At 49.0% G+C, this 18412-nt stretch overlaps 1 protein-coding gene across 1 annotated transcript; it reads right to left on the reverse strand.

The window, feature by feature from the left end:
• Positions 1-14359: 14359 nt before the first annotated feature.
• Positions 14360-16324, reverse strand: CUNH11orf91 (chromosome unknown C11orf91 homolog). Its single transcript, XM_029208287.1, has 2 exons — positions 15827-16324; positions 14360-14629 (listed from the first exon to the last, which is right to left on the reverse strand). The coding sequence occupies exons 1-2, from the start codon at positions 16320-16322 to the stop codon at positions 14544-14546; spliced, it is 582 nt and encodes a 193-aa protein (XP_029064120.1). The 5' UTR covers positions 16323-16324; the 3' UTR covers positions 14360-14543.
• Between the last annotated feature and the right edge of the window lie 2088 nt (positions 16325-18412).

Here is an 18412-nt window from a genome sequence, read left to right on the forward strand (position 1 = left end):
GGAAGGGATATTTAGGAAGTATCAATAGAATTAGTGCCAGAAACAAAATTCTTTTAGAGGATATTAAGTTGCTTTGATTATGCAGGTTTCAAAAACAGAGAAATTTGTGACGGGGCAGAATTTGTCTTCATAGGACAGATCCACACTTTAATGAAAGTCGTTATATAATGAAATCTTGAAATTGATTAGCTTCATTCTCTGACTTTGGCCAGACTTTTGTGAATTATGGAGGGAGGCCATCAATGTATTTTACATAAATTAACTGTGGCTTCACTTTATTTTCCCCCATCTCTACCTTATGACTAAACTGGCTCCCTCCAAACCCACACACAAACTGAGTCGAGAGATGGTTTGACCGAATAGAATCAGAGGAATATCTTTGGTCTGGAAGTTTTGAGAAAAGCAGAAATAATCAAGGCCTTGACAATTCACATTAAACCAGTCTCTGGTTCCTCATCTGTGAAATGGGTATAAGAACTTTTGCATTTCCTACCTCCCGTGGTGGTTGTAAGGAGCACGTGGCATAATGTATCTGAAAATGCTTTCAAAAGTATATTTGAGGGGCTTCCCTGGTGGCACAGTGGTTGAGAGTCCGCCTGCCGATGCAGGGGACACGGATTCGTGCCCCGGTCCGGGAAGGTCCCACGTGCCGCGGAGCGGCTGGGCCCGTGAGCCGTGGCCGCTGAGCCTGCGCGTCCGGAGCCTGTGCTCTGCAACGGGAGAGGCCGCAACAGTGAGAGGCCCGCATACCGCAAAAAAAAAAAAAAAAAAGTATATTTGAAGATGTTCTTACTAAAGTATTAGCTTCATAATTCAGTTTCATCCAGCAAAATGTTTTAGCTCCTTCCATCTACTGAGCTAATTGGTCACATGTTCTATAAAATTTTTAAAGTAGTTATATTCTGTAAAATAAAAATACAAAGATGATCCTAAGTTTGGAACTGCCCGTAAAAGCCAGCCTCACCTGGAGCTGTGTTTTGCTGTTGCTGCCTGTGATTTGGAGGACATGTAAGTACTTGTGCCTGCGCTTTCGCTCTGGGGGGTAAACCCAGGCCAGGAATTCTCACCAAACATGTTAGACGTGCTGGGCAAAGGCAAGTACCGAACAGGAGCTTGACTGTACCTGTTGTAATGTGATGCTCTGCTTCCTAATTAACTTTGTACGTCCTTGGCCTCTGCCAGGAAGTGTTTCATATGCTATTAGAATTTTTTATGGTAAAATAAAATGGCAAAGGCTTTCACGCCCCAAAACCTGCCTGCGCCTCATTTTGCCTACTCCAGATGGTGAGATGGACTCACAAATCAGTTGTACAGCAGTGCCCGCTGGGGGTTGTTAAAGGACAGTTGTGGGTCTGGTAGACCCCCTGTGGTCTCAACCTGGGGCATGAGCTCATCAGCCAAAAAGAGCTCACCCCTGGCCATCCACAGGCCCCTGAGAAGCAGTTCCAGCCCATCCACGACTGTATTCTTGGGGCAGATGGTGTCCAGGGGCAGAATAAGCCAATGTTTGCTTACATGCCCTTCTCAGAACATAAAGAAGTCCCATCCGGTGCTCCCAAGGAGTCCAGGGATGATGTTAGTCTGGGACATAAACTCCCAAGTCCACCTATTTCCTCATTGCTAGTCCCAGCAATCATGATGCCAGCCTTATGTTTAGACCTAACCAGAGACTATGTGTTATACTCCATGCTCTGCCCTTTGATCCAAGCTGGTTGGACAGGAGGCATATCTGACCCAGGAGCCACAGATTCATAGGCTGACCAGCCACCAAAAAAATGTGGCTTAGCACATGGGGCTAGGCCAACCAGATTCTTTCTCTAGGAAACACCAAGAAACAGAGCCTGTTAGCAGCAGGTGTTGAAACTAAGTGGTCAAGACTCAGAGGCCATGATGGACTGTATTCAAAACAAAGATCTAAGAAATCAGAACATTGACTAAGAAGTAACCTTGAAGCCAAGGAGATTAGAAATAAGAAAGCCTATCTCCTGTAATAAAAATAGACCAAAACCCCAACTCTGAATGTTTCAGAGGAGTCCCTATGCCCTAATGGAGAGACATGACCCTGGGCTTTTGCGGCTCCAGTGAGATTTGGGCGGCAACACAGTGATGTTCCTCACTTCGGCCTAACTGCTGAAGCTTTCTGCAAACATTCAGAAAGTACCTAGAGACTGAGGGAGCGATTCTTCACTCCACTCTGCCCCTCTGTAAAGAAAGGTCAACTATGTACAAAAGACTCCCCCGAAGCTGCTGTCTTGCTTCAGTGACGAGGAATAAACTTAGAGCCTCTGCAAAATGCTGTTGCAGGGCTCGCCATGGGGTGGAGAGCATGGCATAGGAGAGGACCAGTGGGCCCAGGAACAGAGGGCTTCCCTGCTCCCGCATTTGCTTTTTCTTTCCTCCTGGACCCTGGCTGCTCCTAGCTCTCAGGACCAATGACATGATCAAATGGAAGGAAGTGGCTGGTGCCTACTTCCGTCCCAGGAATGGCTGACAGACACAGCCCCAGGGAGCTGGAAAAGGCACATGACAAAGCCAGCCCCTCCTTGCTGGTCCCCATTAGAAATAGGAGAGCAAACTTATTCCAAAGGATGATCTCCAGACATCTTTTAGGAAATGTCATGCATCCAACTCAAGAGCTCTGCTGGCCACTGGAAGCCAGAAAGGATGTGTCTAGGAAGGAGTATGGAACAAAGTAATGAAAACATTAGTGAAAGTGATGGTCAATTAACTGTAAAATGTACACGGATGGTTAGATGGAAACACAATTGCTTTGAGTCCCTCTATGACCTTTTGGAGGTACAGTTATGACAAATACTGGTTGGCACAGTTGGGTACTTCATTTTAACAACATTCCAGTGTTCATATTTGCACATAGACAAACCCACATTTAGGGAGAGGTCATCTGACTCCTCAGAACTGAAATCAAGTTTTGTTAGCATAACAGTTTCACCATCTACCCCTCCTCCAAGCCAAAGAGCTCTGGCTAACTCTTGAAGGGAAAACACTGCAGGTTACCTGGTCTCTGATATGGGCTCTGTGTGCTTGCTCTGGACTCTGCCAGGCCTTCACAGAACATATAAAAGGGCTTGCTTTTGCCCCCAGTGCCCACTCTGTCACCCAGCTCCTGGTGGCTGAGGCCTATGGGAGCCCCACAGGGCCTGTGGAAGCCACACCTCTTGAAGCCATATTCCCAGTGATGCCGACATAACCTAATGAAATGTCAGGCTACCACCCAGATGTCTTACCTATGGGACGTTTAGAAACTATTGGACTGGGGACATAGGGTCGACCAATAAGTCATCTGTTGGACTGGATTTCTCATGCTTCAGCTGGTGGCAAGGCCAGAAACTGTTTGCATGCTCCTGGAGGAGTCCATTTTCTAGATCAAATTTGACAGCATCAAGAGAAAGGGCATGGATAGTCTTAAGACCGTGAAAACAAAGGGTTGCCAAATTGCCCGAGTTGCTTCATGATTAATGCTCAGGTGCTTTGGGAACTAAAAGTTTGCTTCTCTCGAATTTAAGGTTTTGTCCCTAAAATTGGAAGGTCCCAGACAAGCTTTCTGTGTCCCAGGGACCAACTCTTTTAATGGTCCAGGTAAAAGAGAACCAAAGGCTGAGACCAGAAGCCGTGACTTGAGCAGATACAAGGCCCGGAGAAGGGCTGCAGGGCTGTCTTTCTGCCAGGGATGTGCATGTCTGTTGATTGTTAATCTTTCATTTAACTGGAACTGTACAGGAAGCACTGATAGAAGCTTCCACATAGCCATCCATTCAGTCCCTCATTGGCTGAGCAAACTTTCCTGAATGCTTACTATGCATCAGATGCCGTGCTAGGTGATCGGGATTCAGCGGTGAGCGAGACACAGCGCCTCCCCGCACAGAGCTCACGGTCAAGGGAGACGGATCCTTGAGACGCAAAGCCCAACATATGAAGGACTCACCATGCATTCAATGATTTTTCTACCTCGTAAGAGCCAGCCGAATGAAAACTGAAGTCCCCTTCTTTCTGGAAACATTTAGGTTTAGAAAATAACAGACTCTGCAATTGCATCTTCTGGTTAGGCTACACACAGCTTTCCTTCCCAAGGATCTCTAACCGATTAGTAAGGCACCCACAATATACCAGTGGGGATAGAGAACAAGTTGCCAACTGCCAAGAATCAACAAGTATTTGTTGATTTCAGGAACCATATATTCAGTACTTTACGAGTGAAACCACGGTGCACCGAACACTCACTTTGCATTGTTCATATCAGTACACTGCCATTCAGAACGTACTGGATTATTAATGAATGGGCTTGGGTTTTCATTCAGCCTCTGAAATATAGCGCTCTGTGGAGCAAATCTAAACAGGTGAACCAGGTAGAGCTCTGCAGTGATACCATTTCTTTTTCTTTCTTTGTGATACCATTTCTCTGCTGCATTAGCCTGTTTTCCTTCGTTGAAATTGTGTTTGTTTACTCCTGGAAATTTTGCATATGAAATAAAGCACATCGTCTTGCTGGTAATTTTCTTTCCAAGGTGTTAGTGGATCTATGTGTTCACATTTTGTCTTTTCTCTTGCGTACTAGTTCTTTCTCCATTCCCCATAAGGAAAAGATTTCAACAAGCGTTTACAAATTCTCATAATATTAGAAATCACCATGTGATGAACTGATGTCTCAACTGTTTTTGAAATTATAGGATCCTAGACTCTTTTAGTTGGAAGAGAATTTACTGGGGAAATGATCCAGGTTTCTACCCTGCAATCCACCCCATGACCTGTGGACACTATAGAGGCCTACCTGGTCAAAGATTAAGCAGAATTAGGACTTCAGCCGGGCAGGTACTCAAAATGAGGGAGAGGGGAAAGAATGGGGAGGAGATGGAGGGTTTTAAATATAATTTAATATTTAGGGGGAAAAAAGCAATATAGTCACCATTGAGTGGGAGTGGAAGAATTTCCTTGATTTTAAATCACGCATGGAGTGAGAGGACACCAAAATATTTTCAGTTTGGGGTCTGAAAAGTTTTACTCTAGCTCTGAATCTATGTCAAGGCCGCTGTTATCACAATTTAAAGGGATGCCCATGTTAGGATTTGGGGTCATCCAGGCCTAGATTGGAACCTCACCTTTACCACATTCTAGCTGTGCTCCTCTGGGCAAGTCATGTCCCCTCTCTGAGCCTTATCTGTGAAATGAAGCTGGGATCTAGTCAGTGAAGTGACTATAGAGCTGGAAGGAGAGAACACAGAGTTTCCTACTGCAGGGCACTCTACGAGCATGATGGACTATTGTTATTGATTAGCCTCTGCTTGAATACTTCTAGCGTTGGGAAACTCACTATCTTGCCAGAGCCGAAGCATTACCCATTGATCCACCAGGAGTGACTCCTGTGCTCAGCCCCTTCCAGCCCCAACTGTGGACAGCCTCCCTTTTCAACAGCTCAGGACACCAATAAGCGCCCCCCAAAAGAGGGTGAGCTCAGGACACCTAGGGAGAGGTGGCTGATGCTATGATAGGAAAGGCTCTTCATCACCTGGCTGAGGTGAGACTAGCTAGAACCGGCTGGAGATCTCCCACAGATTCCACGGTCCCATCACTCCCAGGAGTCATTCTTCTGAGCACCCAAAAGACTCAACTCACCCAGGGCATACCATCCTGGTCCTAGCAAGCAACTTGCAAAACACCTGAGCTTGGTGCATTTAAAGGTCTGGCAGCAAAGACGATCGGCTCTGTAAGAATGACATGGAACTCATTACCAGAATCATATGGTAAGCCAGAGGAAAATAAGATTCTATTTAGTAAAACTCCATGAGACTGCTCATGTCACTGCTCAGGGACAGCGTTGCTAAAGTGAAGTTCTCCTGTGCTGGATTCAGGAGAAAACTTGCCTGTCCTTATCTTGGAGTCCAGACTCTTGTCAGTTACGACATTTGCCCACACACTCTCCATAGCAGCTGGCTGAGGTGGGCTGGAGGGGAACAGGGAAAATATAATAAACTGAAGCCAGTCAAGAAACAATGAGCTAAGGGTTTAAGTGTTTGGGCTTTAGAGCAGCTTGGCCACATCCTAGCTGTACACTTCTTTGTGCCTCTGTAAGTGGGGATGAGGACATATTCCTCATAGGTTCAGACTATAAACATTAATGAGATGCTATAAGTAGCATGTTGAGCCCAGGACCTGGCACAGAGAAATCCCTTGATAACTAGTGCTTGATAGTTGGTATCATGTGATATTGTGGCAGGGCTGGGGAGAAACTCCCAGAGTGTCACTAACCCCCAGTGGTCTCTCTTGTACTCAGACCCCAAGACACCTCTTCTGGTGCTAGAACTGGTCTCGTCAGAGCATCTTTGCTCTGTTCGTAAAACAAACTATAAAATGACATCAGTTCTTGAAACGCACCTGTAGTAAACTGTTTCTTTGGGATGGATGGGGAAGGATGCAGTGAGCAATTCAGATTTGGACACCACCCTCTTTCCCGTGCAGAGGGTCACACAACCTTTATCTGCAAGAGGCCTGATTGTGTACATGCCCGCGCGCGCACGTGCACAAACACTCCACATCTTGGACAAGCGAGCCTTTTCCTGATTGTCCTGTGACTCTTCCCAAATCTCTTCCAGGAGGGATAAAAAGGGAGCCTAGCTTCCTGGAGGCTTACACAGAGAGGAGCTGCTACTTGGAGGGAGCGGGTGGGCTCAGCTGACAACCCACTGTGTCACCATAGGCAGTGGCTTCACTTCACTGGTTTGTAAAGAGATACCACTTTGACCTGCTCCCATATCACTTAATGCTGGAAACCAAGCCTATATTAAACCCCAAACTTCCCTCTTTCCAAACTCAACATGATCTAATCAATTAAATAAGGGGGAAAAAAATATATATATATAGACCTAAGCTGTCCAGTATGGTAGCCACTAACCCCATGTGTCTATTTAAACTGAAATTTAAATAATTAAAATGAAATAAAATTTAAAATTCAGTTGCTCAGGTGTACTAGCCACATGTCAAGTCTCAATAGCCATGTGTGGCTAGTGACTTCCATATTAAACAGCACAGATACAAAACAGTTCTGTCACTGCAGATGCTTCTATTAGACAACATAGATCTGCTATGGATGGAAACGTGTCCCCCCACCCCACCCCACCCCGCCCCACATACATACGTTGAAGCCTTAATCCCCAGTGTGTTGGTATTTGGAGATGGAGCCTCCGGAGGTAATTAGGTTTACATGAGGTCCTGAAGGTAGGGCCTTCATGGTGGTATGAATGTCCTTATGAGAAGAGGGAGACACACCAGAGCTCTCTCTCTCTCTCTCTGCCATGTGAGAACACAGCAAGAAGGTGGCCAACTGCAAGCCAGGAAGAGAGCCCTCACCAGGAACTGAACTGGCCAGCACCTTGATCTTGGACTTCCAAGCCTCCAGAACTGTGAGAAATAAACATCTGTTGTTCAAGCCACCCCGTCTGTGGTACTTTGTGATAGCAGCCAGAGCAGACCAGTGCAGATAATTAAGTATTAATGAGTTCAGTCCAGCTTCTTTTATTCATGTGAACTGGGTTTTTCACCTTGAAACTGGTTCTGGAAAAATATTTTCCCTGTGCAAGTAAAACGTGGCTCCCAGCAGGTGGCCACCTGCAGCTTCTGAGAAGGGCCTAATGTTGCACCTGTGTTTATTTTTGCAATGAATGCCTGCAATGGCCACAGTGTCTCCTCCTCCCTAAAGATTTCCAAATGGCATTTTCTTCTAGATAATAAGGAACAAGCTTGTAAATATCAGCCCTGGATGTGAGGGGATGGGGGCTGTTTCATCCCAAGTCTAAATCCATGCTGTCACCTAGTGGATTCCCCCCGCCCCACATGAGAGGAACAAGGACTTTGTGTTAATGACCAGAAGCCTTGATGCAAATTTGCCTGGCAAACCCTAGGAAGGTGAGCATTAGCTGTGTGTCAGGTGGTGAGCTGAGCAGTTCACACACATTATCTCAGTTAATTCGCAACACCAATTATCATGCACATTTTCCATGAGGAAAAGGGCTCAGAGAAGTGAAGAACCTGCTTCACTGACAGAGCCATTGGATGAATAAATGAATGAACAAATCAGTAAAGGCATGCAGGCTTAGTTTATGTGCACTGCATTCAGATAAACTCTGCAGAGATTAATAATCCTGGGGGAGTTTGGGAATGGATAGATGGAATAGCTAACATTCCTCTGGAGGAATCCTCCCTCAGCCTCCTGTAGAATCATCCCTTGATTATAGGACCTTTGCTGCTCTGTCTCTCCTGGCACCTGACTTGCGACCTAAGCTCAAAGCCAGCTGGCAAGCCGCTCCCATTCTGCTCTTAGGAACTGGAACTAGGAAAGGTTCCTGTGAATGGGGAACCCGAGTGACTCTCTAGGAGGAAGCTGACCAGAAAGGCAGGAGGTGCACAGGTGTGTGGAGTGAGAATGAGTTAGGAGGGCAACTGCCTGGGCTCCTGGTGGCTTCCAAGCCCTGGTGCCAATTGGCGTGAGGCTTGTGATGGGACATGTGGTGTGTCTGCAGATGCTCCCCAGCTCCAAGGGCTTCTGGTGGGGCTGCGATCACAGGACCCTGGCCACCCCACCCCAACATGGACAGAGATGGACATGCAGCCCAGACGAGCCGATCACATTTGCTCTCCGAGGAATGTGGTTGGAGCTGTGTGTCCAGTGGCAGCAGCTCATTCCTTTCCTCCTAAAGCCTGGATGCCTCCTTTGTTTACTTCTCTTGAGTAAGTTTCTACTGTTTGTAACCAAACAAGCCTACTGGCATCTGCTCTTGTTATTTAAGTAAACTAGTTTGAGTGGCCTCTTTCCTCTCAAACCAGAAAAGCCCCTAGAATACGTGAATCTCCAGCTGTGCGTCACTGATGCATCTTCCGATTCCTCTCCAGTCACTTTCCCTCCAGTTGCCACACAGATGGCTTCTTGGATGTGCTGATGCTCTGCTATGGACGGGATAGAAGGCCTGGGCGATGGCCAAAGCTCTCCCTTTGGGGCACCACCTCCAGAGGGGCCAAGCCCTTGACCTCACCTGAGGTGGCAGATGTGATGCTACCTGGGAGAAATGTGGCTGGCCCTCTCTAGAAAAGAATCACCCTCTTCCCCAAACTGCCTTCCAGCCATGCTCACCCACCTGCTACTTTTTGTGGGTGGAGCTCTAGGGCCCTGCAAATTCAACGTTTCTCCCTCCCTGCTGGTCAGGCCAACCTCCAACTCAAACCCCGAGGCCACCACCACTCCCTGTACTAGTAGCTCAGCAGTGTGGGCTGAGTCCTAAACTGGGTGGATAACAGTAATGATGACTCCCAGCTGGGGGCAGTTCCCCATCTATCACCTTGTTTGTTGTCCCCACCCAACCATCCCATGAGAGCAATGTCTCCATTTCCCAGATGAGGAGACAGGCTCAGAGAGGTTAAGTAACGTCCCAGATATAACGTCCCAACATATCTGGTTGGGGACAGAATCTAGATGCCGTTGAAAGGAAAAGGCCAGTGTGCATGAGGTACCAACACGGCCTTCATCTCCAGTGAGAGGGAAGTCTTTAAAGCGGTGATTACATCTCTTCTACTCCTGCTCCGAGAAGCAAGGCCCCGCGGGCGCTGGATCCGGCCTGACCCCTTTGGCCCTAGAGTGGAGCACAGGTTACTTGGCTGAGGGGGTGGCAGGTTTTCCCATCACACTTGAACTCTCTACTTCCCTCAGGACTGACAGATCCTTTGATGAAGCCGTCATGATCTAAAGTCGGTTTCACACTCTATCAGATTTCCTGCTCCACCTTGCTCAAACCAGTTACCATTGGAGAGGATGTACTTCAGTCCCTCACCCACAGGCTGTTCCCTCTGCGCGCCCTCTACCCTGATGTCCTGAGAGTACAAGTTGCTAATCTGATTGGTCAGAGTCCAGGACATTCCCTGGGCCCTGCATCACCAGTGGCCAAGCTTACTCCATCTTAAACGTCAGTGCACCTGTGCTCCCTGAGCGCCTGTTACAAGGTAAAGCCTGCCTTCGTGAGCAGGCATGACTAGGTTCTTCTTTCCTAGCTCTTCCATGTTGGTAACTAAGTGGGCAATCAAGCTGGAGGCAGCAGGGAGCTCCAATCATAACTTCAGCCCAACTTTGAATGCTCCAAAGCAGCTTTCCCTTTAGCTCAGCTATACATTTTTTTTCCTGTTTATCTGGTGGTGTACCGGTAAATGTTTGACAATCAAGTCTTTATGGAGGTTGGGAAGGGTGGAGAGGACAGGAACAACCCTGATTTGTACATTTGCCAGTTTCCATAGTGTAAATACTCTCATTGTGGCCAGTTTCAAGACATCAAGTGGCATTATTAGGAAGGAATGTAACATTAGCACATCGTTCTATAGTATTTCTGCTCTACAGACCCAAGAGCCATAAATAACTTCGAGTGTAGGTAATTGTAAAATGTAGCAAAATAATTAGGGAGTGCTGAATTTTGAATATTTATTACCTTAGTTTTAAATATAGTTTAATTGTAAGTTGATATAGTTTAATTTTTAACAATGGCTGTATTTAACAACCAGCTCACAAAATTCCTGAAAATTTAATCACTGGCTCTCATGAGCTGTTCAAGCTGGCTCCAGCACTCTATTATTCCTCTACATAGGGTGTTCGCTCAACTGGGACCCCATCCTGTTTTCATCTGCCAAGCAACCTTCTCTTTGGGGAACAGCCTCTTCCATTGCATTTCATTCTGGAGGGGCTGACAATCACAGGACCTGCCTCCCTCACCATCCTGATAACAGGACCTGTGACCAAAGCCATGGGATGAAGGGATAGGTGACAGGGCTGGGTGTGGGCATTCCTAGGACCTTGGCTGTGACACCATAATACCGTCAACCCCATTCTCACTTGGGAAATTGTGGGAAACAACTCAGCCGACCCCAAAACTATGTCTTGCCAGTATTGAGCCTAATGTTTCCTTCTGATAGTTCACTAGGGCTTCCCCTGTACCTGTGCCCCATGCTGCGGGACAGCCTGGGTGAACCTTGACAGGCCTGAGTTCCAGTCCTGGCTCTGCCATTCCCTAGCTCTGTGCCCAGGAACAGCAGGGGTGGCGGAGGGGGGTGGGTGTAAGCTACTTCACCTTTCAGAGCCCCTGTTCCCTCATCTGTAAAACATGCCAAGAGCGGTTCCTATTTCACAAGGTGCTAGTGAGAATTAGATTGTTCACGTCAACTGCCTCCCTCTGTGCCCAGTATGCACTTAACTGGCGGCCAATTTTCGAGCCTGGAGGGATGGGGGCGGGGGCTATTGGGCCTCTGGAGAGGGAATGGGAAACAGGGTCCCACTGGACAGCCCTGTCTCCACCTGAGCTCTGCGCTGGGTTTTCTTGATGCCTAGTTTATTCTCATTTATTCTCATTAAGAGTCTCTAGCTCCCCTCACTGCACTTGCCAGCCTGCAGTTTTCTAGAACAAGGGAGCCTCTCTTGTAACAACCAGCCTGGGGCAATGGGAATCTGGCTTCTTCCTGGAGAGGGGAGAGGGGAGACGGGGCCTGGAATGCCCAGGGTGGGCAGACTCCCGTGGGTAGAACAGAGGTTGCAAACTCTGGGGGACCGTCCAGCCTTTATATGTCCCGCATTGGGTTTTGGAAACACTGGAATTCATTGCTAAGATTTACAACCCAAGAGCTTTTGCCAGACACTGGGCCCACACTCCTGGCTGGGCGGCAGTGGCTGGAACTGACCCCACTGTCAGGCAGGAGCTCTGGGGCTTGCCAGCCTCCCCCTGGCTCCCGGCACCACACCCAGGGTGTCCAGCTGGGCCTCACAGGCGTGCACATTTGCATCCTCAAGCTAGAGGTCGCTGCACAAACTTAGGGGCAAGTGTATGTAACATCCAGGGCTCCCACCACCCCATCTACCCATCTATCAGCGTCTGCACCCTTACACCGCAAATACAACCTCCTGCTATTACAGATAAACCATCTCTGCTTCCATCTAAAGCCAATCCCTCTACTGTAAACTAGACCCAACCCCGCTGTTTCACTCACGGATACCATTCCAGCAATTCCTCATCTCTCTGAAACCGTGGGTTAAATCCATTTCACCTGCCTTCACTAATCAAGGTCGTTTTAAGACTTGCATGTCCTCCAAGCAGCACAAAGCCTAAACAGTAAGATTTTTGCCTGAGTTTTTGTCCAGAAACTTGGAATCAGCTGTGTCTAATTCGATCTGAGTGGGTTAAGACTGGATAGGACCACTGACCCTCTAACTGGGCCTGTGCCAGTGTCCGCTCAGTGACTTTTTTTTTTTTTGCGGTACGCGAGCCTCTCACTGTTGTGGTCTCTCCCGTTGTGGAGCACAGGCTCCAGACGCGCAGGTTCAGCGGCCATGGCTCACGGGCCTAGCTGCTCCGCGGCATGTGGGATCTTCCCGGACCAGGGCACGAACCCGTGTCCCCTGCATTGGCAGGCGGACTCTCAACCACTGTGCCACCAGGGAAGCCCCCGCTCAGTGACTTTTTGACATCAGAGGGCTAAAACCTCCACCCTCAGAACACGCAGAGGCCTGTAGCCGAGTTACACCCGAGCAGAAGGACAATTACCGCACCTTTTCCCAACCACCTCCCCATGCTCCCCACGCCTCCGGCCACCCTGAGTCTTTATTCACTACCCCATAAATACCCCAGCCCCTTGCCTTAGGGGGCAGACCATACCTGACCTGCGGCTTGTTCGCACAGCTTCTCATCTGGCTGCCTCGCAAATCAGCCCTCTCTTCGCTGCAAACCTTGGCGTGTCAGCAGTTGGCTTGCTGTGCGTCAAAGGAGCCTCTTCTACCTCATCAGTTTTTCTCTACTGGGTCATTCTCCATCAGACCACAAACGTCTGGTCATTTATTCCTTCTTAAAAAACCATTCTGTCAACCCCGCTTACCCTGCCGGCTCCTGCTCAGATCTCAGCTTTCCTTGAAGCTAAGCTCCATAAAAAGTCATCTACACCTGCTGTCTCTAGCGCGTCTGCTCCCGTTCTCTCCCCCAAACTACTCCACTCAGGTGTTAACCCCCATCGCTCAACCAAAACTGCTCTGGGCAAGATCGCCGGTACTAAATCCAAGTTGCTGAATCCAAAAGCGAATGTTCAGGCTCCTCTCACTTGGCCGAGCAGCATTATTTGTCAGAGCCGACGGCTTCCCCCCGTTACACCCCTTCTTAACCTGTTTTCTAAAATACCCTGCTAACTCCTATTAATTCTCCAAACTTGATGGACTCTTTGCCTATGTTCTACTGTGCTGCTGGCACAGTGAGGGCACAAGGGAGTCTAGATGCCAAGCACCACAACGTTACATTTGATGGAATATTTTTTTCTATCAACTACGTTACCCTTTGCATACTCCTGCGCTGAGCTGTTGCTCCTCCTGGCCGTAGAGGCAGCACCTGGCAGAGGGACGGCGGCCGCAGCGGGTGCCCCATAGCGGGACCCAGCAAGGGGGAAAGGGCAGAAATGCTGTACCATCGCTTCTTGCTTAGCTGGATTATTAATTCCCACAGCCTCCTAACTGCTTTCTCTGCGTCCCTCCTTACCCTGTTCTCAACATAGAGCAAGTCAGATCCTGTTACTCGTCAGCTGAAAACACTCTTAACTACTTCCCATCCCACTCGGAGTAAAACCCCAAGTCCTTGCTATGGTTTTTAAGGTCCCGCTCGAATGGACCCTCTCTGTACTCATCCCTACCACTCTCCCCCCACTCCTGCTCCAGCCAGCTGGGCTCTCTGCTGACCCTCAAGCATCCCACCTTCAGCCTTCGCACCTGCCCTTCACCCTGAAACATGCCCCCAGGTTGTCACCTGGCTGTCGCCCTTAACCTTTGTCAAACCTTGTTTAGATGTTGCCTCTTCAAGAAACCCTGCTTTCCTCCTACCCTCAGGACCATCCTCATCCCTACTCTTTTTGTTTTCCCCTTAGCCTGTCATCTTCTGATACCATATTATGGTTTACTTATATTTATTGTCTGCATCCCCCAGCCCCAAGAGCCTAGGAGGGCGCCTAGCACATAATATGCACTCAAATATTTCTTGACTACATGAATTTCTAGGAACGACCGTGTCTTTGATCAGATTATCAAAGAGTTTTGTGCTCCAAAAACCATTTAAAAACTAAAAACATTTCCAAGGGCTAAAGCTGTTTGAAACAAACTAAGCCCTTGTTCCAGTCCTCAAAGATCCTTTCCGAGCAGGGTCACAGCAACAGATCCAAATATATGTTGCCCTTGGCTTTTCCCAGTCCCCCCACCCCAACTTGGCAGTGTTGGGGATCCCCTCCTCCCTTGAATGCCAGCTGGGCAGCAGCTTCCAGCCCCCATGAGAGTGCTTCCCCAGCAGCAGCACAGACAGGAGAGAGACCATGAGCTTTACCACTCAAGTGGGCACTGTATGTAGAGTATGTGCTGGGATCAACGAGAACAGCAGTAAATACAGAACAAAAAATAACGATCTTTGAAATGACAACAAACGGGGCACATTATCTAAGCACTAACACCTAAGGAGGCCACTGCTTAGGCTCTGGTGGGCAGCTCCTCAGGAGAGAGAGGCCGACTTCTTTCCAGGCTGCCTCGTCTTCAGGCCTCGTAACTTTTCATCTTTCAGCGCCTTCAAGAATTTATCTGCAGGAAAGCAAAACAAACTTAGCTGTAGGAGACATAAGGGCTTTTTCTAACACTTCCAAAGCAAGCTTCTGGGAAGCAATTGTGTGCTCCCTACATGAGCCCCAAACCCATTATGACCCAAGGTGGGTGAGGGGGAAAAAACCCTAACAGCCAAAACACGTCAAAGTGGAGAATAGGTGGTTGAGAAATCCAGGACTCAGAAAAGCCCAAGTATTCCTGGAGTTTTCTTCCCGAGGATGTGAGGAAGGAGACATTACAGGGTGCCTGATGAATTGGGGACCATTCCTATGGCCATATGGACCTAAACATGTCTGTTATTTCACAATAATGGGGATGGTGTTTCTACAACCATCTACCCTTTTCCAGTGGTCAGGGGCTAGCCTTAGCCAGACAAGGTGTTGGGAAAAACAAAATCTGTGGAACAGCCTATGGCTGTTTGGTCCCTCTGGGAGTAGAATTGGGTTTAACAAATTTACTCTCTAACATCAAGGACTCAGTCTGCGCAGTAGAGGAATCCTGCCCACATCAGCACAGCTGGTCTGCTCTGGTCTGCCCAAGACTTCAGACCTTAGACCAGACGGCAGAGGCAAGGACCCTGGTGAAAGGGCGGCCAGGGGTCACAGGAGGCTACCTTCCAGCACTGAGAAATTGAGGATCCCAAAGCTCCTCAGTGAACATCCTTGGGCCTTCTGGGTCTTACACCTCCCCCTACAGATCAACTGACCCTCACCTACTTCCCCCTCCTCCCATTGAGGACCCCAGTTTAAGATAAACACTAAAAGTCAGGTCTCTAGAGACAGGGGCTGTGTGTCCCGGGCGGGGGGGTGGTGGTGGTGTGTGAAACTCCAGGGTGTTAGTATCACTGTGCAGGAGGCTTAAAGTTCAACTTGGGGGTTGTGATGGACAGTTCCAGGTTTAGAGGCTCAGAGTCCAGACTAACAAAAGGGCTCAGGACGGAGGGAGGTTGGAATTTGGGGCAAAAGGGGCCGTGAAGCCCAGATTTATGGTGGGCAAAGGAATCGGTTGAAATCCAGGATGGAGTGTCTGGGTTCTGAGGGGATCGGTTTGGGATCAGGGATTCCTGGAAGCTGGAGTCTGAGCCCAAGGCCACACTGAGGGTGAGGGGCTCAGGGGGCATGGAGCCAAGGAGGGAGCAGAGGCAGGCTAAGGGTGGGCTCGGCCGAGGTTACACACAGCGCTGGGAGTCGAAGCCGTCCCCAGTGATGGTGAGCAGCTCCAGCTCCTTAATCCGGATCTCCAGCTCGCACAACTCCTCGGGATGGGAGGCAGAGGCTAGCCGGGGGGTCGTGGGGCCGGGGGCCAGGGGCGAGACAGCCACCTCGGGCCCCGGCTGTGGTGAGTAGAAGAAGCGCAGAGGCTCGTAGGGGATGGAGGCCAGGCCGGAGGGCCAGGGCGGGGGACAGGGGCGCTCACTGGGGGAACCCAGGCCAGGCGGCGGTGGCGGCAGGGGCGCTGGGGCCGGGAGTGCCTGGGGCAGAGGCTGGCTCCCAGCCGCTCCGCCCGCCGGCGCCCCTCCCGCCTTCAGCGGCACGAAGAGCTTCTTCCAGATGTTGAAGTCGCTGAGCGGGGACGAGGAGATACCGCGGTCATAGAGGGACGGGAAGTAGAGGGGTGGGGCCGGCCGCTGGCTCCTCGTGGGGCTCTGGCTGCCGCGCCGCCCCTTCGGCATCTTTTGAACGGGAGGGTGAGTGGGAGGAACCCCGTGCCGGGAGACGCGAGCCCTGGCCCCGAGTCACCCTGGTTCTGAGGTTCCACAGGCCACGCCCCGAGGGAGAGCGGCCCCCACCCTTTCGCCCGGCCCCGCCCCAAACAATCGAGATTCTAAAGCCCCGCTGGCCACGCCCAGAATATGACCCCGCCCACCGACGCGCCCCTAGAGCGAGAAAGGCCAGCGGAGTAGCTGGAAAGGGAAATCCCGCACGTACGCCCTGATGTGCGGCCCGTCCCCTCCGGGCGCTCCGCCAACATCCTCGACGACAGGTCCGGGTCCTCCAGATCCCGCCCCACGACCCCCTCCTACCGCCCCTAAATTCCGCAAGCCTCACAACCGAGCTATTGCACCCCTGGCGCCTGCTCTCGCATCCCGCCATAACTTCGTGCAAAAGTAGGAAGCTGGGAGCTGGTCAGAACTCCGAGAGAAAACTTTCTTCAGTCTTCCTCTCCTTCTATAGGGAGAAAAAAAATTCCTAGAAACTTGCCCCCTGCCCCAGCAGACTTCCCTTACCACTCCTCATTGCAAAGAAGTTTAGGGACAGGAGTGTCTGACTTTTCCTCCTTTACAACGGAAGAAGAGGGTAGATGGGAATGGCTGTTAGAGCCAACCCATGTTTCTACCAAATTTCCCAATGTTGTGGACGATTCTGGAAGAAAGGGACCCTGGTATGGATTTGGAATAGGTCTGAACTAGGTGTCTTCAATGAAATGTAGTTTAGTTCTCTTCCGAACATTCATTATCAGGAGCTAATAGGCAGTAAACGAACCACCAAAAGGAAATCCTGCAGAATGGCCCTCGAACAGCTCAGCTATTCTTTACGGTGTCTTGGACATACTGTCCAAGGGACATGCCCAGCTCATATAGATGAGTAGCCTGTACTAATCATAGACTGAGGGTGAGTAAATTTCCTTGAAAACGTCTGCCTAATGATATTGATGTAAATGAACAAAGATGGGTGGGGGCCAGTTTAGACTGTTGGCCAGTCAAGATCTGAGTCAGTACCAGCTCCACTAGCAAATGCTGTGTGTGTGTGTGTGTGTGTGTGTGTGTGTGTGTGTGTGTGTGTGTGGCAGCAAAGCAGAGAGTCAGATATCCAAGATGGACAAGTTGCTTGACTTCTAAGATGGATTTCTGTAAAATAAAAATAAGAGAACCAGGCTGCCTCATAGGGTTGTTTGTGATAATCAGATGGAAGACAGAATAGTGTGTGTGAAGCACTTGTAAACTTAGAAACTCTGTCCAAATATAAGGAGCAGCAACATCCACTGAGGGGCTTGTCTGAAGCCGAGAAGATTTTCCTCCCCACACTTACCTGTAAGCTCCCTGAGGGCAAGGGTCCAGCCCAAGGATCCTATAATGCTGAGCATATAATAGGACTCAGTAAATATTTGGACACTTTTAAAAGTGTTATGTGTTGTGGGAACTGAAGGGGATCACAATATACCACCCCCAAATATGCCACTTTGGCATAAGAATTATTTTAAGTTGGCAATTGAAAAAAGCAGACACAGGAGGAACTTCCTCCTCTCCTTTTATGGCCTAAAAGCAGGCCATAAGTTTCCCTTTGTAAAGGTAACAAAATTTCCTTTGTAAAGAAAATAAATTTCCCTTAGTGAAGGTGTCCCCAACTCCCTCTCCTGTGCCAGGAGGAAGAGATGACTCTTATTACTGGAGATGGCACTAACTTGAGACTGCATAACAGACCTTACCAAACAACCCTTATCTTCCATAAGTTTCCCCCATATACTTACCTTCCCATTATTTACCTAGAAATTAAAAGGCCTAGAAATCCAAACCCCTTTCCCTTTGTCTTATCATTTGTTCGCAATTTAACACCCTTTGTTGAAATGGTTTCTGAGCTCTCAAGCCCAAACACTTCTTTGGGTTTTCATTACTTTTCTGTAAGGCCCACATATGCATACATAATAAATCTTTTCTCCTGTTAATCTGTCTTTTGCTACTTTAATTCTCATGACCCAGCTACTGAACCTAAGGGAGTCGAGGAAAAGTTTTTTTTTCCATTCCTACAGTAGTAGGAACCATAG

Source organism: Monodon monoceros, unplaced genomic scaffold (genome assembly GCF_005190385.1).
Source record: "Monodon monoceros isolate NGI ecotype Baffin Bay Population unplaced genomic scaffold, NGI_Narwhal_1 Super_Scaffold_7, whole genome shotgun sequence".
In the NCBI taxonomy this organism is placed as follows: domain Eukaryota; kingdom Metazoa; phylum Chordata; class Mammalia; order Artiodactyla; family Monodontidae; genus Monodon; species Monodon monoceros.

Coding starts and splice junctions, on each gene's coding strand:
- CUNH11orf91 (XM_029208287.1), bottom strand. CDS start 16,322: ATGCCGAAGGGGCGGCGCGGCAGCCAGAGCCCCACGAGGAGCCAGCGG. Junction 14,630..15,826: donor CGGCTTCGACTCCCAGCGCT/GTGTGTAACCTC, acceptor GCTTTCCTGCAG/ATAAATTCTTGAAGGCGCTG.